This window comes from Mucor velutinosus, assembly GCF_035048745.1.
Source record: "Mucor velutinosus strain NIH1002 chromosome Unknown tig00001544, whole genome shotgun sequence".
In the NCBI taxonomy this organism is placed as follows: domain Eukaryota; kingdom Fungi; phylum Mucoromycota; class Mucoromycetes; order Mucorales; family Mucoraceae; genus Mucor; species Mucor velutinosus.
The window spans coordinates 2,324,729-2,349,111 of NW_027041908.1; the positions used below are offsets into that span (position 1 = coordinate 2,324,729).

The 24,383-nt window shown below is 41.8% G+C and overlaps 8 protein-coding genes across 8 annotated transcripts; 5 read left to right on the forward strand and 3 right to left on the reverse strand.

Moving 5' to 3' along the window:
* Window positions 1–150: 150 nt before the first annotated feature.
* On the forward strand, window positions 151–3,876 carry ATC70_006046 (uncharacterized protein; the record flags this gene model as incomplete). The annotated part of the gene is made up of 1 exon (XM_064825327.1): window positions 151–3,876. One exon carries the CDS (start codon window positions 151–153, stop codon window positions 3,874–3,876), a length of 3,726 nt encoding a protein of 1,241 aa, XP_064680704.1.
* A 2,427-nt stretch (window positions 3,877–6,303) lies between these two features.
* Window positions 6,304–8,504, forward strand: ATC70_006047 (uncharacterized protein; the record flags this gene model as incomplete). The annotated part of the gene is made up of 5 exons (XM_064825328.1): window positions 6,304–6,817; window positions 6,879–7,111; window positions 7,172–7,278; window positions 7,341–7,675; window positions 7,735–8,504. The coding sequence occupies 5 exons, from the start codon at window positions 6,304–6,306 to the stop codon at window positions 8,502–8,504; spliced, it is 1,959 nt and encodes a 652-aa protein (XP_064680705.1).
* Window positions 8,505–9,711: 1,207 nt separating this feature from the next.
* On the reverse strand, window positions 9,712–11,978 carry ATC70_006048 (uncharacterized protein; the record flags this gene model as incomplete). Its single annotated transcript, XM_064825329.1, has 8 exons — window positions 9,712–10,839; window positions 10,901–10,995; window positions 11,064–11,152; window positions 11,210–11,309; window positions 11,379–11,494; window positions 11,558–11,629; window positions 11,683–11,752; window positions 11,813–11,978. The coding sequence occupies 8 exons, from the start codon at window positions 11,976–11,978 to the stop codon at window positions 9,712–9,714; spliced, it is 1,836 nt and encodes a 611-aa protein (XP_064680706.1).
* Window positions 11,979–12,866: 888 nt separating this feature from the next.
* ATC70_006049 (uncharacterized protein) lies at window positions 12,867–13,873 on the forward strand (the record flags this gene model as incomplete). The annotated part of the gene is made up of 5 exons (XM_064825330.1): window positions 12,867–12,956; window positions 13,020–13,131; window positions 13,197–13,273; window positions 13,325–13,416; window positions 13,480–13,873. 5 exons carry the CDS (start codon window positions 12,867–12,869, stop codon window positions 13,871–13,873), a joined length of 765 nt encoding a protein of 254 aa, XP_064680707.1.
* Window positions 13,874–14,201: 328 nt separating this feature from the next.
* Window positions 14,202–15,722, forward strand: THR4 (threonine synthase; the record flags this gene model as incomplete). Its single annotated transcript, XM_064825331.1, has 1 exon — window positions 14,202–15,722. The coding sequence occupies one exon, from the start codon at window positions 14,202–14,204 to the stop codon at window positions 15,720–15,722; it is 1,521 nt and encodes a 506-aa protein (XP_064680708.1).
* Window positions 15,723–18,491: 2,769 nt separating this feature from the next.
* Window positions 18,492–18,899, forward strand: ATC70_006051 (uncharacterized protein; the record flags this gene model as incomplete). The annotated part of the gene is made up of 1 exon (XM_064825332.1): window positions 18,492–18,899. The coding sequence occupies one exon, from the start codon at window positions 18,492–18,494 to the stop codon at window positions 18,897–18,899; it is 408 nt and encodes a 135-aa protein (XP_064680709.1).
* Window positions 18,900–19,267: 368 nt separating this feature from the next.
* On the reverse strand, window positions 19,268–20,900 carry ATC70_006052 (uncharacterized protein; the record flags this gene model as incomplete). Its single annotated transcript, XM_064825333.1, has 9 exons — window positions 19,268–19,495; window positions 19,554–19,628; window positions 19,691–19,871; window positions 19,949–20,082; window positions 20,142–20,511; window positions 20,573–20,588; window positions 20,641–20,662; window positions 20,723–20,794; window positions 20,850–20,900. 9 exons carry the CDS (start codon window positions 20,898–20,900, stop codon window positions 19,268–19,270), a joined length of 1,149 nt encoding a protein of 382 aa, XP_064680710.1.
* A 2,064-nt stretch (window positions 20,901–22,964) lies between these two features.
* ATC70_006053 (uncharacterized protein) lies at window positions 22,965–24,318 on the reverse strand (the record flags this gene model as incomplete). The annotated part of the gene is made up of 3 exons (XM_064825334.1): window positions 22,965–23,934; window positions 23,992–24,088; window positions 24,159–24,318. 3 exons carry the CDS (start codon window positions 24,316–24,318, stop codon window positions 22,965–22,967), a joined length of 1,227 nt encoding a protein of 408 aa, XP_064680711.1.
* Window positions 24,319–24,383: the final 65 nt, after the last annotated feature.

The following is a 24,383-nucleotide window of genomic DNA, read 5'->3' on the forward strand; positions in this document are numbered from 1 at the left end:
TTTAAGGGTTCCTCAAAATCTATACAGAAGGAATTCACTTCCTTTCTGCGCTCCAAAACCCTCCAGCTAGATATTCTCTGTCTGCAGGAGGTCTCTCATTACCGTCAGCAGGCCCACCTCACTGATGATAATGTGCGTGCTTTCTCTTTTATGTTTCCTCGGTCTTCCTTTGTCGTCTCGAAGCATTGTGCAATAGTGTGTCTGAAGCAAGGCTTGGAGCTCGCGGATGCCACCATCTCTCGTGACGAACGCTGTATCACCGCCACTATTAAGGACGCTAATCACACCATATGCCAGATAGCTAATGTGTACATGCCCGTGCACAGAGCCCATCGCTATGCTTTCCTGGAGGAGCTGATGTCCATGCCCTTCTGGTCTGATATGCTTGACTCCCAGTGGATCTTGCTTGGGGATTTCAATATCCATTTGCATGATGCGGTCGAAGCTCGTCTCCCTAGAGTCCAACCTTTTGTTGAATGGCTGAACACTCATTTTTTCAACTGTTTTCCAAAGGGCACAATGACTCTCCCTAAAGCTGGCACCACCATTGACTATGTCTTTGCTCCTCCTCCTATGGCGACTCGTATCATCAACACTCAGACTCACCACATTCCACCTGAGTGGACCGATCACAGCCTCCTCACAATCGATCTGGTCACCTCTGGCGTCCAGTTGGGTCCTGGCAGCTGGCGTTTGAATCCGTACTTGCTTGAGAACCGTGAATTCCAAGCCCTTTTGGATAAAACCGTGGATATGTTTTTGGCGTCTGACTATTATACGACAGATGTGGCTGATATGGGTGTCTCTGCTCAGGAGAAGTGGGAATCTCTCAAGTCGATCATCAAGTACTGTGCCAAACAGTTCACCAAAGGCCAGAAGGCTCGCTTCAAAGCTCGAGTCTCCCACCTCCAACGTGAACGGGAACAGCTACTTGGGACCCCGGAGGAGTCGGCAAGGATCAAAAGACTGGAGCAACTGATTGAGCAACGGATTCAAGATGACACTCGTCAAGCTATGCTGCGTTCGGCTACTCGTTGGCTGGAAATGGGAGAGCAAAACAACAAATACTTTTTCAATGTGATCAAGGATCGTGAGGCGCAACAAACCATCCAGTCCTTGAAAAAGGCTGGCACTGGAGAGAAGCTGACAGATATGGGCGACATTCTCCAAGAAGCTCGTACTTTCTATCAAGATCTCTACACACCTGAAGACATTGATTTGGCTGCCGTCAACTCTCTCTTTGACAATATCCCTGCTGATGCGAAGCTACAAGAAGCTGAGGCAGACCGGCTGATTGAACCACCCTCCACAGACTCTGTCTTGCTGTTACTGGACCATGCACCCAAGAACAAGTCTCCTGGTTTGGATGGCCTTCCGTTTGAGGTGTATCGCTATTTGGCGGCGAAGTTCCCTGCTGTTCTGCTTCTCTTGCAGCAAGTGCTGACTGATGCGCTGCGTGGTGTCTTCCCTGACTCTTGGAAAGAAACGAGGATGGTACTGCTGTTCAAGAAGGGCGATCCAGAGCTCCTCAAGAACTGGCGACCTCTCTCGATGATCAATAGCGATGCTAAGCTGTTCACCAAGATGTTAGCCAACCGGTTCAAACGTGTCCTCTCCCGATTGATTACGCCGTACCAAACAGGCTTTATGCCTCACCGGCTCATCTCGGACAATGCGTGGTTGAACCAGACGCTGATGACCAACCTCCGTGATGCAGCTCCTCAGGATCCCAATGTCGCCGTACTCTTGGATCAAGAGAAAGCCTATGATCGGGTCAATCCGACATATCTGGCGATGGTTCTTCGTCAGTTTGGCTTCCCGGCATCGTTGGTATCCAGTGTGTCAAGTCTGTTCTTTGGTACTCGTATCTCCTTGTCAATCAATGGGTGGTTGGGCGCCCCCATCGATCAACAACGTGGTTTACGACAGGGTGATCCGTTGTCCCCTTTGCTGTTCAACCTGGCTTTCGAGCCGTTCCTTAGAACCATCTTGGCCTGCCCTTCTCTTCAAGGCGTCTCAATGTCTACCGCTGTCCGTGCTCCTCTCGCAGGGCGTATCTCTCGTGCCTCCTCTCTCGTGCCGGTCCAAGGCGACCATGATCTCCTACGCGCTCCGGCGACCCCTCCACGGGTGAAGCTGTTGAACTATGCCGATGATCTGGAAGTCTTCCTGACTTCTACGGCGGAATGGCCTGTGCTGCTGTCTCTTTTGTCGCTCTATGGCAAAGCGTCCAACGCCAAGGTCAATTTGGAGAAAACCGTGCTGTTGTCGCTGTCAGGCGAGGCTCATGCTGATTGGAAGCGAGTGACGGAAACGTCTAACATTGAGTGGTACGACAGCTCGTCAGTTGGCTCTGTGAGGTATCTAGGTTACCCTCTGTATCATACAGAGGAGCAGTTGCAGCATTTCCTGAATTCCGTTACCGTGAAGATTCAACGTCATTGCAATCTGCTCACCAAGCGGCAGCTATCCATTCGTGGAAAGGGTTTAGTGGCGAATTCCCTTCTGCTGTCTCGCTTGTGGCATCTCCTGCGTGTGGTTGTGGTTCCTGACAAGTGGCTGGAGGAGATACAGCGCGTGGTACGCCAGTACATCGTCTCGTTTTGGCCTACTGTGGCTTGGGATTCTCTCTGCCTTCCTAGGAAGCATGGAGGTATTGGTCTGGTTGACATCAAGAAGCAACATCTCGCCTTGCATCTCATATATGTCAAGCGTCTGCTTCGTCCCAGATCCCCAGCGGATTTCCTCACTCCCTGGCTGATGTATACATTCCATGTATACTCAGGTCATGCTACGGTGCTGCCTTTGCTGCTATACCCACGTACCTGCTGGCCGCGTGTGCGGAAATGCCCTCACTTGGAGCATCTGGCTCGTCTACTCACTCGTTTGCCTCCCTTGACTCTCACTCCTGAGTGGCCGTCTTGGTGGCTCCTAGATCTGCCCTGGTTACAAGTATGCTCCCTGTCTCCCACAGCGACTTTGCCTTTGACTAGGAACAGTGACAAACTGCCACCTCATGCCTTGATTGCCAGCCTCTTGAGCGTGCTCCCCGACTCCCACATCTTGGTTTGCGTGCGCCCCCGTGATACTGCTGCATTGCAACATCTGTTCAATGCCTTGTGCCCCATCGAGGGTCCTCCTGTTTGGGTTGTCCCTGCTCCTCTCAGGTCCGTCATGGCCTTCACCGCTCCAGAGCGAACCGCACTGCTGGAGAGTTCCACTACCCCCTCTCCACCCACGGCTAGCTTTTCGCATTGGTTCATCACCACTGGCCCTCGCTCAAAAGCTACAGTGGACAAGATCACTCTCGGGGCGTTACGCCGTTCCTGGCATCCGTCATTTGACATGTTGCGTCGCCCAGCCCATCCTCCTGGCTATCGCCCACCACATCTCCTGCTTCCTCCTCACCTCTGGCGTGATTTCTGGTCTCTCTGTCTCCCGCCCAAGGCATTTACACCGTGGTGGCGTTTGCTGCATGGACATCTCTCGGTGCAGGTTCGCCTGCACTCCATGAACCGTGTGAAGTATCCTTCCCCACTGTGTAAGATGTGTCATGAAGCAACTGAAGATGAATACCATATGGTCATTGGCTGCAGTATGAAGTCCCTCTTCTGGTATGAGTTTGTCTCTCACCTTGGTCTTGCTGATCTGTTCCCTACGGACGAGGCCATCTGGATTGGGTTGACCACCCTTCACGGCCAGGACAACAATCCTCTGGACATTTCCATCTTGGAACTTCTCGGCGCTGCCTTCTCATCTATCTGGCAACATCATTGGGGCTGCACAATTGATGGTAAATCTTGGATCACTCGGGCTGTTTTCTCCTCTTTTCTGGAAGATCATTCCAAGTTAATTTCTTCTTTCTTAGACATGTAAGACCCTTATGGCACCTTACTGTCTATAATATAAATAAAAAACACATTTAAATACAAAAAAAAAAAAAAATTTTGAATTAGTATATACCATAGTAAAAGCCTTCATTTTTTGGGTCAAAAATGCGATCTTTTGATTTTTGATAAAAAGCATGAAGGGTACCTCATGCTTTTTGGCCGATTTTTGACGATCTTAAAAAAGTTGCTCAAAGGTGTTAGTAAGTAGCCATTAGGCGAGATCAACTGTCTGGTACTACTATGACAGCCTAAAACGGCTTCTAACACGAGAAGTTACGGCTTAAATGTACTCAGTTCTTGCTGCATCAGGCACACTCTTGATTGGAAAGGAGTAATACCGGTATACTGCTTACATGTATGAAGTATCTAACGAGTATACCGATATGGGACATTACATTAGAGTCAGATCTTTAGATAATACGAGGGGCTCCCATATGTAAATCGAGGGTTGAAATGAAAGTAGCAGTATTTTGATAAGCTAGGCAAGAACAATTGATGACCCAAACTACCGCTTCGTAGGTTGTCTCTCACCGAAGCGAAGGTAGAGAGCCATCCCTAGTGTAGACAGGCTCGTATTATTTGGAAAAAAAACCACATAAGCCTCTTGAAGACGTTGGAAACTAGAATAGACATCCATATCAATTACTGCTAGCGAGTTCAAGCTTGGACCATCTTGATTTTCCATATATATCTTGTAGAAGAACCAACTGCGAACGGTGATTTGCTAACGAAGACTATCCATTTGAGAAACAAAGGAAAATGTCAGCAACTCGTAAGCTAACAAGAAGACTACTAAAAATTTCCACTTTTTGCATCAATAGAAGGCTGAATTTCAGAACACAGATGTTACGAAGAAACATGTATTAACCCTGGAGCCACGGCCAATAGTTCGATTTGTAAAGAAGAAAACCAAAGGGGGCTATTGTCAATGGCATGGGAAACCGCCCAAGTTCTCAAGATTAATCTGACTGGAGGCACAGATCATAACAGAGTCCCAAAGATCTATGCAAGCCTACTGTCAATCCGCCTTCATGTCCAGGCCCAATTCATATCAAGATAAAAACGCTTGAAAGAAAAGCGTGCATGAAAAGCGTAGTAAAGCATTTAAAAAAAAAAGTAAAGCAATAACATCATCAACCACCAGATATCACTAAAAAGTAAAGACAATACTTAGAGATTGTTGTTAGAACGCAGAAAATACACTTGCATTTTGCAAGGCAAAAGCCATGGCAAGCCCAAATACCAAAGGTGCAAATTTGTAGAAATGGCAACAATAGATTTTAAAATGATAGCATTCACTACATGTTCATGCAGTTACGTGTATCTTCTTACTGACTTCAAATAGCGATGTAGTCAGATCTCTACTGCCTTGCTGCTAATGTCCTGTCACTTGAGTTGTAACAGGCATTAACACGCATTACGAAGGTAGCGGCAATGCCGCCGATGAACAAAGCATACTGACTACATATCTTGAAATAGAAACTAATAGTAATCAACCAAATTTGGTAGAGCGCTTTCGGACACACACGGTTAACATTTTGTGGCGAGTATTCTACTTTTTCTTTTTCCCTCCACTCTCCATATTACAAATGGTAATTCACACAAAAGAAAGATCGTTTGATTCAAAGCTTGAGCTACCTTACGGCAGTACGAGACATTCGCTCGACTCATTGACTGCAACAAAATGTATTCCGTATTGTATGATTGACAGAGCCCAAGAAGCATCTTGTGCAATAGAGCATTCCAAAAAGCGCTACTCAGATTTATCTGAAAGACCGAGATCGAATGTAACAACACAGGCTGAAGAGATATCCGAAAAACGGCCAAAACAACGTACAACTTCACTACATTTGCCAGCATTCTGCACGGTGCCAACGTCGTCATCGTCGCTGACAAGACGCTTTCGGTTGTTTGTGGATGTTAATTTGATTAAAAAGAAGCGGGATCACAGTAGAGGAGCTCAGGACATCTTTGAGACTTGTGTGGATCACATCAATGCGTACGGTAAGCAAGCGCCATCCTCCATTCCAGTCCAATTTGATTTGACATGTCTGCAGATTCTGCATATAAAAGTTGTATAGAGTCGAGTAATGGCTTAAGAAAGTGGACTAATCAACATATAAATACCAAATGTCATACAACGAATACGCCACATGACATAGCCTGAGATTCATTCAGTCATGTATAAGAGTAGCATTCGCACGCTTGAAATGATGGTAGCTTCAAAATTTAACTCTAAATATTAATTCACACGCAGTGATATGCATGTCCCTATATACGTAAAAAGGTGCACACATAGCATACAAATGCTGCTTGCAGTATAAAGACTCCTTCCTTAATCTTTATTTCCCCCCTTTCTCTCTCTCTCTCTCTCTCTCTCTCTCCATCTCACTATTTTCACACAAATAAAAATATGAAAGAACAGCTTATAGACTACAAATTATGGGAACGAGCATCTCAAGACATTGACTGGTTTGAGAGGCCCTCTGCTGTGCTTGGTGAACGTGAAGAAGGTGGACCCAATCCATACATTTGGTTTCCTAATGGAAAACTGAATACCTGCTACAACTGCCTCGATCGCCATATGGATAGCATCGCAGATCAGCCTTGTCTCATTTGGGATTCTGCAGTGACGAACTCCAAGATCACATTTACCTATGCTCAAGTCTTGGAACACGTTCAGACATTGGCTGGCGTGTTTCATTCGTATGGTTTATCCAAGGGTGATACAGTTTTGATTTATATGCCCATGGTGCCTGAAGCCGTGTTTGCATTCTTGGCTTGTGCTCGAATGGGTGTTATTCACAGTGTTGTGTTTGGTGGTTTTGCTCCCAAGGAACTGGCCAAGAGAATCGATGATTGCAAGCCAAAGATTGTGCTTACTGCTAGCTGTGGTATTGAACCCAAGCGAGCTATTCCTTATAAACGTAGCGTGTTACTATGTGTACATTTTATTTCGTATAGACTAATGCTATTCTTCTTTTACAGCTCTTTTGGAAAGCGCCCTTAGGTTGTCAAGCCATCACGTTCCTATTCGCATTGTATACCAAAGACCTAACCAAGAAAGAGCATTGATGAATTACGCTCAGGGCGATCGAGACTATGACGACGAAATGGACAGAATTCGATCCAAGGACGCATTGTTCAAGACGTGTGTCCCTGTAGACAGTGATGACCCATTGTATGTGTTATACACAAGCGGTACGACTGGGCAACCCAAGGTAACTTGAGAGAGACGAGGTGCTTGATGTATGAGGTATTTAATAACATCCGCTTTATAGGGCGTGGTTCGTTCCAATGGTGGACATGCTGTCGTATTAAGATGGTCCGTTGATTATGTCTTTAATGTCAGAAAGGGCGACACTATTTTCACAGCAAGTGATATTGGGTAAGTGGAAATGTAATATGCGAAAGAGCAGGATGATTGACAGTTGCCTGTTTGGTGTGTAGTTGGGCTGTTAGTCATAGCTATACCATCTATGGTCCAATGCTTATCGGTGCAACCACAATTTTGTATGAAGGTAAACCCATTGGCACACCAGATGCTGGTACATTCTGGCGACTGATATCTGAATACGGTGTCAAAACAATGTTCACTGCTCCTACAGCAGCTCGTGCTATTGCTCGCGAAGACCCACAAGGCTTACTGGCCAAAAAGTATGATTTGAGCTCATTGACATCCTTGTTTTTGGCGGGTGAGAGAAGTGATCCTGAAACTTTGAAATGGTGTCAGAATTTGGTACATGAGAATTGCACTGTGATTGACAATTATTGGAGCACGGAATGTAAGTATATTTGTACATGAAAAAATGAAGTATGGGCTTCATATTGATGATATTTATAGTGGGATCTCCAGTAACAGCGACATGTGCTGGCGTAGAAAAGAATCCGCGCGCTGCTGTCAAATGGGGGTCTGCTGGTAAACAGGTACCTGGATCTCAAATCAGAATATTGAAGGAAGGCTCAGTAGAAGAGACAACTGGGCCCAATCAATTTGGTAATATTGTGTTGAAGTTGCCTTTGCCTCCTGGCGCATTTCCTAGATTATGGAACAACGAGGCAGGTTACAAGTCAAGCTACTTTGATAAATATCCAGGCTATTACGACACAGGCGATGCTGGTATGATTGATGAAGAAGGATTCGTCCACATCATGTCGAGAACAGATGATATTATCAACATTGCTGGCCATCGTCTGTCTACGGGGTCCATTGAAGAAATTCTCAGTTCTCATCCCTTGGTTGCTGAATGCTGCGTTGTCCCTTTGCCAGACAAGATGAAAGGTCATGTTCCTTTGGGTATATTGGTCTTGAAACACTACAGCCCCGACACCAAAGTGGATAGAAGTAAGCTTTTGAAAGACTTGGTGCAAGCTACACGCCAAGATTTAGGTGCCATTGCTTGCTTTGAGAAGGCCGTGATTATACCCAGACTACCTAAAACGAGAAGCGGCAAGGTCTTGAGAAGAAGTATCAGAGAGATGGTGGATGGCAAAGCGATCAATATGCCCGCCACTATTGAAGATGAAGACGCCTTGTATGAAATTTATGACGTTTTAAAGGAAAACAACCTTATTCCCAAGAATTCTCCACCTTTGCTTAAATCTAAGCTATAGATTCAATTTACCAAAACATAATAAACTTAATCTCCAGATTGTAAAAAAGATAGTGTTACTATACCTATTGTGTAAACCCTGACGCTAAACTCGCAATTTGCAACGATTAAATGTTGCGAACTTGAAATCCTATGAAAGAAGCAAAACAAAAAAGCCAGATAAAGCTATTATTATTGTACTCTTTCATCTTCATAGTAACCTCCTTCTTGTAAGCTTTCAAAAGCATCAGGATCAGCATAATGGCATTAATGTCAACTGTATTTGCCATCAACCAGAAGCCAAATTTATTAAATCTCCGTCATATATAGTTTTTTGATTTGTTCGTTTTAGAATTTTTTGGACCATATCCGACCTATTTTGCAAGATTCGATTATATAAGTTGTACAAATTATCATATACTTCCTTAAGCTGTTTTGAAGTACTTTTCAAGGCGCATCCAATGGTACCAATTATGAGAGATGTTATCAAAGAACTTGCTGAGCAATCTGTAAAAATATGAATTGAGGGTTTTGGCAAAAATGTTGAGATTTTACATATGAAAATCTCACAGAGTAGGTTTTAGGGGCTGCGCTTAATCAAGAGAAACATTTTGATCTGATATATGCCATAGTGACAGTCTTCATTTTCGAGGAGAAAAACGCGATCGTTTGATTTTCGATGAAAACCATGAGGTATCCCTCATGGTTTTGCTGTGGTTTTGGGTCGATATTTGGTGATCTCAAAAAAATTGAGCAAAGGTGTCAGAAAGTTAGAGCTAATTGAAAGCAATTGTTTGGTGCCATTCTGGTAGTCTAAAACAGCTTTTAACGTGAGAAATTACGCGTCAAACATATCCAAAGCTCGCTGTGTTTTACATGACTACCAGTAGTAAGACGCAATGCAAGGATAGTGTCTACCTGTATATGAATTATTTCCATCAACACAAATCTGATGCATCGTAGAAGAGTTCGTTCTACTGGTTTAGTTTGCGAATTAGCTCTGGACACAACCGCAAATAGCATACGAATGTAAATTGCACCCATAAACAAGCCTGTTCATTCTATAAGCTATGTAGGTGGAAACATGGACTACCGTGATCTGAATGACAGACGTATCCACACAAACAATGATAGCAACAGTTTATCGCAGAAAATGATTAGATATTTTATTTAAATACAACAATTTTTCATCACTCATCACCAGTTATTATTTTCACACTCTACGACGTCTAAAGTTGAAGATTGGCAAGTTCTCTCATAACAGCCACTTCAGTGGTAACCTTTTGTTGTTGAGCAGGGGCTAATTCTTCACCCTTAGCCATTTTTTCCTTCAGCTCTCTAATCTGTCTCAACTTCTTTTCAAGATTACGAATCTTCTTTTGCTTCTCCTCAGGATTCACAACAGGTTGTTGTGCTTGAGGTTTGGGAGAAGGAGCATCTTTCTTTCCGTTCTTGTTAGCATTGTTACCACCAGACTTGGCACCAACAACTCTACGTTGAGAAGTAGGAGAACGTCCAATACCATCTAAAGCAGCAGCTCTATCAGAGAGAGATGTAGGCGTGGCGGAACCTCTAAGATGAGGAGGTCTGTAAGCGCCAGTAGGGACAGCAGCTGCCTTGGCACCACCACCAGCAGTAGGGAGAATTTTGATGGGGTTGGGAGGGGGAGACACATTGCGCATAGGATAACGAGCAGCAGGCTCAGGGCGGTATCCAATTTGATAAAGCTCATCCACAGCTTCCTCGTAAATCAATGTACCAGAGTGGTGCCACAACTTGAAACCATTGTCTACACGAAGACGAGGCGTTAAAGTAGCAGTCAAGAGATATCTACCGCAAGGAGACCATTCACAATGAGATGCATTAGAGGCAGCAAAGGTGTTGATTTTCTTTAACGTCTTTCTGTCCCAGAGATCGACTGTGCCGTTCAAGTTACCAAAACCAGCGATACAAATAGTACGTCCCTGAGGATTGTATTTCACAAAATTACGAGGATTAATACCGAAGTCGAACACAGGTGTAGCGCGATGGTCAAACAAGGTTGCTTTGGCAGGCATGGAACCGTATACCACGACGAACTCCTTGGAGTCAGGACCCCAAGTGACATCGTGAATAGGTCCTTCCTTGTCAAGAGGAACGCGACAGTCAAAGTTACCAGCCACTGCAAGATAATACAAGTTGGTCTCGCCATAGTATGATTTGTTTGACTTGTCCACATCAGTCATGGTCAACACCAGCAAATTGGTACCCAAATCATTCCAGTACATTGAGATTCTGTCAGCCTTGTAGAAGGTTTTGTTGGACAATGCTGTGTTGAAGTTGGGAATACTGTACATGCGAACAATAGCAGGTGCACCCTATACAGCAACACATGGTGAGTCTGACAAATCCTCTATTGTTTTGACATGTTTAGCTTACGTTCTTTTCAGGGATAAACACAGCGACAGCAGGTGCCTTGCCGGGACTCAATGAGAATTGAGCAACACCCTCCAACTTAAGTCTAGCCCATACAGCTGATAATACACACTTATGATTAATCCAACGCCCCAATTGTCCCTTTTGCACATGGCCTGCTACTTACATTTGCCAATATTCTTGCTCTCCCAGAACTGAACTTCGCCAGTGACCATACGAGCACAATACTTTTCATCATCAGTCCATTGAAAGTTCCTGAAATATAAATGTTAACGCATACCCCATCCATCAAATATGCATGATCCCATTTACCAGTTGTTTTGAGCTTTTTGAGAAAAGGCGGCAATCTCTTGGCCAGTCTTTGTGTCCCAAATAACAAGATTGTTGCTGCCAGCACCGTTCTCAAGTTTGGCTAATTGGAAAAAAAAAAGGTGGTGAGGATGCCCATCCACATGATGAGGAGGAGGAAAGAATGACTTACTAGGACGCTCCCAAGTAGCCAGATAGCTGCCCTGAGGAGAAAGCCAGAAATCAATGACGTTGGCTCTTTCAATTTCGCACAGCTTCTCCATGGTAGAAGCATCAAAGACCTTGACGCTGTATATCGATGCAAATCTTGGGTTAGCTATTGTCGCCAACACATCCACGCAATGTTTATACCTTAAATTAGTGGAGTAGGCGTAAACATGGCCGTATCTGCTATAATGGAACATACGAACTGTAGTTTCAGGCCTATGATAGATTGTCAGCATTTCATCCTAATGTCCAAGTGGTGCATTTCTTACTTTTCAAAGTTGTTGACAGCCTTGAACTCGGGGTAGCCATCCCAGATTGTCAACTCCTTTTGAGAACGAACTACAAAATGTAGATTTAGTTTAGGCTCACATATCATGCTACATGAGCGGGCCTACTTACATGAGAATTGAGTGATGGGTTTGTTGGTGGACATGGGGAGCAAATACGATGCAAAAGCAAAAGGAGATGATACAAAGGAAACGAAGGCTTGTTGTGGTAATTGCTCTGTGACGTTACTTTCTCTCTTTCTTGCTTCAAATGTCAAGCAAATGGGTGCCAATGACATGCTACAATAGAGACGGTCAATGGTTCCATCGAGATTCTCTTGATTTGTATTGCTTCTTGATAAAATTCGCCACAGACAGAGTAGGGTCATACTCTAGCTTCGAGAGTACTAGGTCGATGGCTAGATGTCAGACCAAACAACATTTGAATTCAAAGCCTGTTGAGTACATGCAGTGCTTTCTTATTTGGATATCATGATTTGGGATTGAATATAGGCTATCTGATTGACACTTTCAATGCAAATCAATCGCTGCCTTGCTGATGGATGGGACATGTCACAAAACTGAAGCACTCAGCTACAGATAGGGCAATGTTTGAACACACATCGGATAGCAGAAGAATGTAAACTCCATTCAATCTAAATCAAATCAAGAAATCTGATTTGATGATATTGAGCCAAAAGCGCCTGAACATCTTCATCCTCTTGGCATATCCAATTATTCATAAACCATAGATACACTGTAATACAGAATTAATGAAATGTGTCAAAAACGCATCTAGTGGCAATATGAGTCTAGCAAATTTAGGCAAAAACGTGTTCCTCTTCATTGGATTAGAGGCATATATGTATACATGGAGTTGCCATAACAACATGCTTGAAGATGCAAGCTAACATGGCAATCTTGCATCTCTCTACGTAGGTGTTTCATATTGCAACAGTTTCAGGCCCTTGCAGTAAGGTAGAACAGCCAACATTTTGTAAATGTTCATATTAAAATTCCCAACAAAGGTCTTTGATTTAGACTACAGCAGCAGCATATAGAGCAAACACACTCAGCTTGATTAGGATCGTCGTTGAACGTATGGTTTTATAATTGGTTCAACGGATCTATATAAATTAAATTTTTTGACTTGTCGATTCTCGATATCTTCTTTCCATTAACTTAAAATGTCTCCTGCCACTGAATTCTCTGAACGTCAACATCCCGATACCATTGTCCTTTTTGATGTGGATGGTACCTTGACTCCTGCTCGTGCTGTAAGTATATGCTGTCCTTGGTCATTACACGCGTGTATGTGCCTCTCTGACACTGTCTTGTAGTTTGTTTCCAAGGAGATGAAGGATACTTTGGCTAACCTTCGCAAAAAGACCGCTATCGGTTTCGTTGGTGGTTCAGATCTTAGCAAGCAATACGAACAACTTGGTAACTCCAGTAAGTAGTCGAGTGATGGCTAGGTATATGGCGAGAGATGATTAAACGATATCTGCTGTGATTAGTCCTTGAGGATTTTGACTTTTGCTTTGCTGAAAATGGTCTCACTGCCTATCGCTTAGGTAAGCAAATGGCTTCTCAGGTAAACATTCATACAAACAACAGAAAGTTATCTCTAAAATCAATACAATAGAGTTTCATTCAATGGATTGGTGAAGAGGAATACACCAAGTTGGTCAACTTTTGTTTGCGTTATATTGCTGATATGGATCTTCCCAAGAAGCGGTAAGTGGTTTTTTTGGGTGCTGGTAACTGGGTCTATATGCTCATGTTGCCAAATCTGTGTAGCGGTACCTTTATTGAATTCCGTAACGGTATGATCAATGTGTCTCCTATTGGGCGTAACTGTTCAAGAGAAGAGCGTAATGAGTTTGAGAAATATGATCTTGCTAGAGGTCTTCGCAAGAACTTTGTTGAGGCCCTCAGAAAAGAATTTGCCCATTTGGCTTTGACCTTCTCCATTGGTGGCCAAATTTCATTCGATGTGTTCCCTACTGGCTGGGACAAGACCTACTGTTTGAAGCATCTCAAGGCAGACGGCTTCAGGACCATCCATTTCTTTGGCGACAAGACCTTCGAGGGAGGCAATGACTACGAGATTTACACCCATCCTGATGTTGTTGGCCACAGCGTCAAGTGTCCTGAAGATACCATTCGTATTCTTGGTGAACTCTTCCCTTAATTTACTCAACATTTACATTTTCATCTACAATTCAATAAATTCCATATTTTGCACTAATGAACAAATGATGTAAATTATTGTCACAAGACAGAAAGAACAATAGCACCATTGTTCATACACTGACTTCGGAACAGTTTCCTCCCGATAAAGTCTCTTTTGTGGTCATCCAAACAAAACAAATATTTGTATTGAAAATATATATATATATATATATATATAATCACCCCCCCCCCCCCTCCTCCTCCTCCTCCTCCTCTTCTGGCTTCCTTTTTTCTTTCGTCCTCTTCTTTTTTTTTTCGTAATTTCTTCCTTTTCAACAATACCAACCATGAGGAGACAATATGCTTCGTCTGTTTATAGTCAAAAGAGCACAACCAGTGCCAAAAGTAGCAGATCCTTCCTCTCACTCACAACTCCGATTTGGCCCCACAGCAACAACAATGCTTCCAAAACCACATTCATCTCTACAAAAAACGACATTACACTCAATGAAGCCAAGCAAGGTGTATGGCAAAATCTGAAAAGCTGGATGCCGGCAAACCCCATTCCATCGAGAAAGAAGAAGAATGATTCTGATTCAATCGCAACACGTTCCTCAGCCTCATCTTCTGTGAGTCGTTTGAAACAATTCTTCAATGGCAAGAAAAAATCCTCGCCATCCAGAGACATAGAGGACTCATCTCCAAGGCCTAGTATCGATACACTGGATCTCAGCAATGAGGTCGACGAAGAGTCCTCATCGTCAGAGAAGCCAAGTCCATTATCAGCAACAAAACCCATTGGTATTTTGATCAATCGAGGAGAAGATTCAGCAGAAGCAATAGCAGAGCGTAAAAAGAGAAGGCAACAGCGCAGAGAAGAGATTCGAAAATTGCAAAAGCACAACCGCTCTTTACATCACCATCCCTGCTTCCAGGAAGCAAACAACCACCAACCAATTGAATCCTCATCTTCGGATACGCTGTTGACAGATGATAACACCACTTACAGTAAACCAAGCAGTAGAAAGATGGTCGCATTTCAAAATACACACGACGCTGATGATGATGAGAATGGTGGCACTGTTGATGATGACTGTTGGGGCTACAACCCACGAATTATGTTTGTGGAACCGAGTCCAGTTCCACGATTCCGTAACGTGGCACCTGCTCCTCCGCCATCTCCTCCTTTGATGAGCATTATCGTACATAGCCAAGCAATGATGGACAATGCTGCCAACACAATGCATAGTATCATCAAGAGTCCTGCATCAGATGAAGATAAGCCTACCGTATTCGCATCCAAAGATAGCGTGCTCTCATTCCAAAACAACTACAATGACTCACAACAACAAGAGCAAGATCAGCAGCAAGATGCATTCATGACGGATCATGAAAGACAAATGTCACTTTTAATCGAAACACTTAAAAGCCCACCTCAAAAGCCTCGTCTCTACTTTAATCCACCGTTTCGTCGAGGCCAAACACTGACCTTCTCGCTCAAAAACATGATTCCCGATGATCACATCATATTGTTCAAGTTCTTGACCAGCAATGCCAGCCCCAATGTGAAAGGACAACCAGAGCGCTACTTTGTACGACCCAGCGCAGGAAAAATGGTTTCAACAAATCAAACAGAAATTATGCTTTTTCTGAATCAAGTTCCCTTCCTGAGTGCCGATGGTAGTAATAGAGTCAAGGACAAGATCATGGTGAGATGGGCTGCTATTCAGCGAAATACCAATATTGAAACTTGGGTCAATTCTCTGCACGAGTCTACCAGAAGAAAGTGGATAGATATGTTGGATGAAGAGTGGCCAGATCAAGTGACAATACGAATGACCAGGATCAAAATTCGTTTTAACGTCTAAATTAGTAGTAGCAAAGAACACCAGCTAATCCACTATTTTTCATCGCCTGTAAATATATATAATAAAAAACTCATCCTTCTTTTTATGATGACTTGCCACTGTATACACAATCCAATAAAATGTACATGGCTTAGTTTAGTGCATAACCAGCCCTTACTGGTCTGTGTCCAGCTTGTAGTAAACTATGCAAGCTGCCTTCAACTTCATGATGAGTAACTGGTTTATATCTCCTCTCTGACAATGATACAAATGTTGTGTGTTTACGTATGTCATGCAAATAGAAGAAGGGTGGTGATTTATACTGCCTGATATTGCCGATTGTTGTGTTACTGTAATATGATGAAAGTGCCCTGTAACATTAGTTGAAATCTCCTCTTTTAACCTTTTACTATGAAAGTGAGGGTCCAATAAACGATCAAGAAATGCGGGTCTGACTTATCCTGAGTGCTCTACATCTGTATCAATGAGAACAGTTCATATATAGGTCCACAGAATAGTAGCAATACCTCAAACTACTCACAATTATACAATTGGCAGCGAAGCCTGGGTGCATTCGAGTCGAGATTTCTCACGTTAAAAGCCGTTTTAGGCTACCAGAATGGCACCAAACAATTGCTTTCAATTAGCTCTAACTTTCTGACACCTTTGCTCAACTTTTTTGAGATCGCCAAATATCGACCCAAAGCCACAGCAAAACCATGAGGGATTACCTCATGGTTTTCATCGAAAATCAAACGATCGCGTTTTTCTCCTCGAAAATGAAGACTGTCACTATGGCATATATCAGATCAAAATGTTTCTCTTGATTAAGCGCAGCCCCTAAAACCTACTCTGTGAGATTTTCATATGTAAAATCTCAACAATTTTTGCCAAAACCCTCAGTTCATATTTTTACAGATTGCTCAACAAGTTCTTTGATAACATCTCTCATAATTGGTACCATTGGATGCGCCTTGAAAAGTACTTCAAAACAGCTTAAGGAAGTATATGATAATTTGTACAACTTATATAATCGAATCTTGCAAAATAGTCCAAACAAGTCGCAAAGCAATCAGAAAATTCCCATTTCTAGTGAACGTTATGAGCGGAGAATTAATAGCTTTTGGCTGGCACAATGCATTTCTCATGATGGTTATCGATGTTTGTGATGCTAATGAAGATGAAATTGCAAAATGGAAGGTACTATAGCATAGCATAGCTACCCAATTTTGGCTTTGCTGTGCGTATTTTATCTGAAAAATTTAATCGTTGCAAGTTGTGAATCCAATGGCGAGTTCAAATGTGAAAAGCAATATTGACATCTATTCAGAATTGCATATACCAATTCGAGCGTGATCCTATTCTACTTTTGATTTAATAATCTCTAAGGCATAATTCGTACATCATGTAAACGATGTTCAATGAAGAGGAGCACTTCAACTGATTAACCACTAAAATTATTCAAAGAGTTGCAGGAGCCGTTGAGGTAATATTGAATTCTGACAGATCCGTTATGTATTAAACCACAGTAAATCTATGAAGCATTCCCACTTTTGTACATTAACAAACGCTTTTGTGAGAGTTTAATGTTTGAAAGAGCCACATTCCAGACATTATAATGATTGTCGAGGCATTATTTCTTGAAAAAAGCGCTTGTACTCTATTTGAATCAGTAGGAGCAAAAAAAAAAAAAAAAAACCTATACATCGTAATCATAGTGATGTTGGCTGCTCATTTATAAATCTTTGCTCTGCGACGGCATGAATGTATATAACAGATTTACCCTGATAGTGCATAAAAAGGGGATACACATATGCCTTGTATATATAAACTAGTTGCAAATGTAACCATCATTCATTCATCAAGATATTAATTGCCTTAGCGTTTTCGCATCTTCCAATTGAGGTCCTAGATGAATCACATGCAAACTGGTATGTCAGTGCCACAGATGTCATTTGTTATATACAGAAACGGCAGCCTTTGATGAGAGAAACCAACTCTGGAATATTCTCCGATAATGGTAATGAATGATAATGAATGGTACTATCATGCTAAATGCTAAAAGTACAATCTAGAAACAGCTCGATTGTGTACTTTCATAGTAACAACTGGGTAGAATAACAGAAGACGAGAGAGGGAGAAACAGAAACTCACGAAATTATACAATATCATTCAATGAAATTCTTAAAAATTTTGCGTTTGAGAAGAGAAAATTATGTGTTTTACCGTGATGCGAAGGGGCGTGCGTCTGTTGCTCATGACAGAAAATCGTAATTCGGTTCAATTGTTGATAAGAAGTCGGTAATGAAACCAAACAATATAGCAAATGACGTACAATTTGGTGAGATTATACCTTTGAGAAGGGGGATATAAGAAATGTATGCTTTTGAAACTCTTTCATTAGCGCATTGTGAGCTTATCGAATGAGCGCGTTGAGGAACAAAAAAATCATCGATCTATGCGCACATATACATGTTGCTGTTAAGTGCCACAAATCTAGACTCCAATAAACAAAGGCAGAGAATCTGAAAACTCACTAGTCATGATATTATATGTTAAGAAGTGGATTTTAAACATTGGATGTAAACAAAGAATTCAACAGATAGAAACGCAAGGGGTATTCTATACCGTAAAAAGGATCAAATGCCTTCATTCCTCTCAAAGTCATATATATATATATATATATGCAACCTAATGTAACATTTTTCTGTATTTTCTTTTCGTTCCCGTCTTTGCTCTGAGCGTCATTCCCTTCCTTTCGTTAAATCTCTCATACACACTCCTTTAACAATGTATATCCCCAAGAAGAACCGATTTGAAATGTTTTTGAAGCGCAAAAGCAGCATATCCAGCAGCCAAAGCAGCAGAAAAATCGATGCTGATGGTGGTATCAATATCAACAGCAACTGGTCTGATATCTGTGCAGGTTTTATCAAGGAAGTAGTTTTACGAAGACGAGCATCTTTGCAAGACAACACTGACGACAACAGCTCAAACAACGTGGATTTACTCAATGACCCAAACCTTTGCTTGGATCAGTTATCAGAATTTCAGAAAAGCTACATCTCATTTCCAGAATTCAGTGATTCCGCTATTAGCAATGAATCTGATAATGATTGTACTACAAATAGTGTTACAAACAGCCACTATTGGGTTCTCTCATCCTCCTCTTCCACCTCTACGTCCTCTTCCACATAAAATTACATATACATCTATTAATTTGCATTCTAATAAACTACTCTTTTTTGTTAAACAGTAGAGTGAGGATTGCGAGATACGATGAGGTTACAATACAAAATCTCATAATAGGCTCTAGAATTTGAAAATCTTTGCAGGCCATCATGATCTGATTACATTAGCGAATACTAGAGCTAACATTTTTTCGATAGCAACCAATGTTATTATTCGTAAACATTGAGCGATAATCTATAAAGTGCATCCGACAGTCAATGTGTCCCTATAAGCATGCTCTCTCGAATAGTGTAATCAGACTCTGTAGCTTCTTTTTATTGGGGGGGCTTTTTTTTTTATATAATCAAATCATTGCCTAGTATCGCGAAAAGTATTTACAATTGAGCGATAACGGCAGAGGTGAACTCCTTGGTTGTGCTGGTACCGCCAATATCAACAGTTCTGGCCTTACCAGTGTTGATTGTCTCATAAACAGCGGAGGAGATTCTGTTGGCATGTTCATCCAAGTTCAAGTGTCTCAACATCATGACGGAAGAGAGGAGCATGGCAGTGGGGTTAGCACTGTTTTGGTTTTGGATATCAAGAGCAACATGACGACAACCCTATTCAATACATTTCAATGACTCACTCTTTTGTCTATCGATCTTTATTACTACTTACAGGCTCGAACATGGCAAACTCGCGGCCAATGTTACAACCAGGGATCAAACCAGGACCACCGATCAAACCAGCACCCTTAATTATAGATTCATTAGTAAAGCTGACTCTGCCAACCTTCCTACTGTTAGTATACTTACGACATTGGAGACAATGTTACCGTACAAGTTGGGCATGACCATAACATCGAATTGTTGAGGACGAGAGACGAGTTGCATAGCAGTGTTATCGACAATCATGTCATTGACTTCAATGTTGTGGTGAGCATACTCCTTGGCGACATCACGACAGGTACGCAAGAAGAGACCATCAGCCAATTTCCTATAAATTCAATACTTTAGTCTTTCTGATATTCTCTCTCTCTCTCTCTGTCACTCTAACATGAATCAAAAACATACATGATATTGGCCTTGTGAATAATTGTGACCTTCTTACGGTTGTTCTTGACGGCAAAGTCAAAAGCGAAACGAGCAATACGCTCAGTCTTTGCACGGGTAATGATCTTGAGAGATTCAACAACACCAGGGACAGACTGAGAAAATGCGGGGTAAATACCATGCTCCATTCAAAATCCCGATCCATACTACTTACTTGATGTTCCAAACCAGAGTATTCACCTTCAGTGTTTTCACGGATAATGGCAATGTCAACGTTGCTCAAACGAGATTCAACACCGGGGACGTTCTTGCAGAGAGAAAGAGAGGCATACATATCGAGTTCCTTACGCATGGTAACGTTGAAGGACTTGTGACCGAGCTTGGAGGTAGGAGTGAAAAGAGTACCCTTGATACCAACCTTGTTACGACGGAGAGACTCGATGGATTCTTGGTAGAGCTTGTCATCCTCAGAGGTCAAACCAGAGACATCGTATTGCTCAAATTCAACAGGAACATTGGCGGCCTTGAAGACATCCTTGACGGACATGGCAATTTCTTGACCGATACCATCACCAGGGATCATGCTATTGGAAAGTTAGTATAACATGTACAAAGGCAATAAAGATGGCATTGTTAATTACGCACGTAACAGTGAATTTGCCTAGTACATGTTAATAAAAATACGCTTTAATACCAAGACATGTTGTACATACCTCCATACTTCTTAGGGAAGATCTAGATGAGAGCACACTGAGTATTTCTCTTGGAAGCGAGTTACATGTCATGTATACTTACGGTCTTTTGCTCAGCAGGAGCAGGGGTAGGGATGGTGGTGCTAGTTTGAGAAGCGAATGAACGGGTAGCAACCTACATTTACATGTGAGTACAAGACCCAAGCCAAGGAATACACACTCAAACAAACCTGCTTAACGTTGTTGAAAGCAGCGGGTCTAGCGATGGCCTTGAGAAGCATTTTTGTTTATATAAAAAAAAAAAAAGTGGAGAGGGGAAGGAGGAAGAAAAGAGATACCAATTTAACTGGACGGGTAACAACTGGAATTTTAAAATAATTTTTTTTCTTTAATACCCCGGGGTAGCCTTGTTTTCTTCCAAAATGATAATACAATCATGGACGACCGGGAAGGGAAACGAGCTAATGAGAGTGTATTCTAGATTTCCACCTAGATCCTGAATACAGAGTCTCGACTAGAAGGCTGTATATACTGACATAGTATGCAGATCCAGCTTTAATACATTGGAAATGTGGATTAGCATTCATACCTTGAATAGTATACGAAATGATAAGATACATCATCATCCAAAAGGGTAATCATCCCTCATGATCATTTAACCGAAATGTCAATTATAATGTAAACATTGCCAGTGCTCGACAAAATCACCTTCACATCCTATCATGTGTCTTTCATCAAGGCTCACAAAATTCAATGCAAATGTATAATCCTGAAGCTGGACAGCCGACTTTTACCACCCTCAAGTAATGCCAGATCTTGCACATATAAACTCTATCAGATTATTCAGGGTTAGCTTGTTACTCAAGAAAATGGAATGTTACGTAATGAGGGTCTTCTTCAGATGCCGTTGAATGCGGGGAAGAAACGTTCAATGAAATTGTGTTTAAAAGCCCAAATAACATGTGTGCGCATGGCTGAACCATCATGCTATGTTTGCTACATTTTTCATTGTATAATTTATGGCATGTTGCTGCTTTCTGTAGTTAGAAGTAGGTATGACATGTTTGGCCTGAAGAATTCGGCTAATTTGAAAGAGGCAATTCGAATACGTCTGTGTGGACACAAAATGTCCGAGAAAAGGTTCTCAAAATCATCTAGCATCTTTGATGCCTTATTCTATAGTAAATGCACAGATCTTCATAAGCATTTTGGGAGAAATGTGGTATTGGGAGAGTAAGCCTATAAAAACAGATTAGATAACAAACCTTCTCCCTGCTTGTAGCTCATGAAATATAAGGCTTTGAGCGAATTCATAGAGGAAAAGTAAACTTAGTACTTTCAATTCTCACATGATGATGAATTTAACGTAGAGCTATCGAATTGTTTTTGGTTTGTAAAAATTCAATGAGTATTTGTCGAGATATGGCCAAAAAAGAGTATCGTGCAAAATCATCGATTTTTGATCAATATCTGCCTGTGGTAGCAAGGAAAAAATCTGGTGACGATTTTTTGGTCAGGACAATATTGACAATATTTCATGATAGAGTTATGCCAGAGCTTCGAGCAAAAGCTCATTCGATAGGAATTTTTTTGGTCTACAATGTTTAGTAATGCTTAACAAAATGTTTTGATGGCAGTTACTGATTAATCTCTAGAAAACAGTGAAAACGTCGCAAAGTTTAACTTGTTAAATATCAGCTGAACAATGTACAGCAAACACTTGATATAAACACCATTGTATTTTTCTTTAAATTCTCTACAAGTTTCATATAAGTTTGAAGGGGTGTTTACTATCAAGAATCAAGTACTTTTGAAGGTGATAGATTTCGGAAACTCATGGATCCTCATTCAGCACAGTGGAAATTGAATCTCCGTTTAACCTGCGCATATGCGCACAATACCAGCAGCAAAAGCTAAATCTCGCAGATACAACAGGACCTTTAACAACACAACAGAAAAGTTGCATTGAAGGGTTACTTGCTCAATTATGTCTGGATACATGAACCACCTCAAAAGCATACATGATCTACTAGTAGGCCCAGTGCTTCAGGGTCGTACCTGTAAGGTACATACACTTGGAGCAACTGATAGATCTTCAAACCAGGTTATGAATGTAGATCAGGAACGTCTTTTTTATTTACAGGTGGACCAAAAGACGTAAAGTGTCCACCGGTAATAAGTTAGTAAATATAACAATCTCTGTTGTTGTTGTCGATGAAGAGCAAGCACAAGATTACCAATGTAGATCTAATCAATGATAATGTGAAAGTGATATAAAAAAAAATTGCGTTCCTGTACACATTGGCAATCTTGCGCTTGATCATTTGTGTTGTAGATGTGGGCGACTATTTTGCAATAACAACAGGCGTTGCTTCCTCTGTGGGTGACTCATTGTGAACGGCAACTACCTCTGATACGTCTTGTTGATGTTGTTGTTGTTGTTGCTGTTCCAAATCGTCACTGTTGTTCTTTTGTCGCCCTTGCATCAGCTCGATATGTTCTTTCTTGGCAGTTTCCTTGTCAAATGATCCAATAGCTGGTTCCGGAGTAGGGAAGATGTGGTAAATAGCGATACCCAAGATGATGACAACGTATGCGAATGGATACATGATTGTGATGTGATAGCCAAACAAGCCAATGCCAAAGATTAAGCCGTAGAAGTTGGCTGTCAATAAAGACAAGTTGTACAAGACGGCACTACCCAAACGGAACATGACTGGAGCCAGAGAGTACAAGATAAACATACACACAGTGTACACAATCACCATGCCGACAGCCTCAGGATTGCTAGCAAAGGTACTAAACTCGTTTCTCTCCAAAATCATCAACTGAACAAAATTGATAAACGTAGCAAAGAATGTAAACATGCCAATAACTTCATACAATGGATGTTTGCGAGCCATGAGTTCTTCTCCAACATTAGAAAAGCCATACAGTGTAGCACCCAAAAGACAGAACAAATCTCCCTTGACAGCATCACTAGCAGCATAATCTTTACCCTCCATCATGTCACTGACAATGAGCATGCCCATACCACCAAGAGCAATGAGTACACCCACATATTGCAACCAGCGATAGCGAACTTTCATAATGACGAATGACAGAATCATGCACACAGGCGTGCTCCAGCAATTCAACAACATGGCAGATAGCAGAGATGTGTACTGATATGCTTTCACAACAAAATAGTTGCCTTCCACATCGATAGCACCGAGAATAAAGTAGTAAATGCCTCTACGTCTAAACTGAAGCAACCAGCCACGAATACCGCGCTTGTAGATAGCATAGCTGTTGTATACGATGGCTAATGTTGCACTGTTTATTTGTTAAATGCTAGCATTGGACCATGCAAGGACAAAAATGTAGACTTACTAGACAAGAAAGGTTTGTGTAGTGGGAGCTGCAAAGTTATAAGACACACCAAGCTTTGTAGTTGTAACATTTGTTCCTGTGATACACAATGAAAGCACTGGGGATGATGTTTTATCAGCTAAATGTTTATATATATATATATATACAAGCATAAATAGTGATCTTACATTGACCCAAAACCAAGACCTTGTAGAATCTTGGATCCTTCAAGAATGCAGTGCGATCTTTTAATGTCTTTTTGACAGGCACCTTTTCAGTTGCTGCATTTATTTGCTCCACAGTCTGAATAGTTTCCTTGTCATTGTCAATTCTCTCTGAATGATCCATGTTTAAAATGCCCAAGAAAATAGAGAAAAAGAAATCGAAAATTTTTTCCATAGTGTTGAATTTAT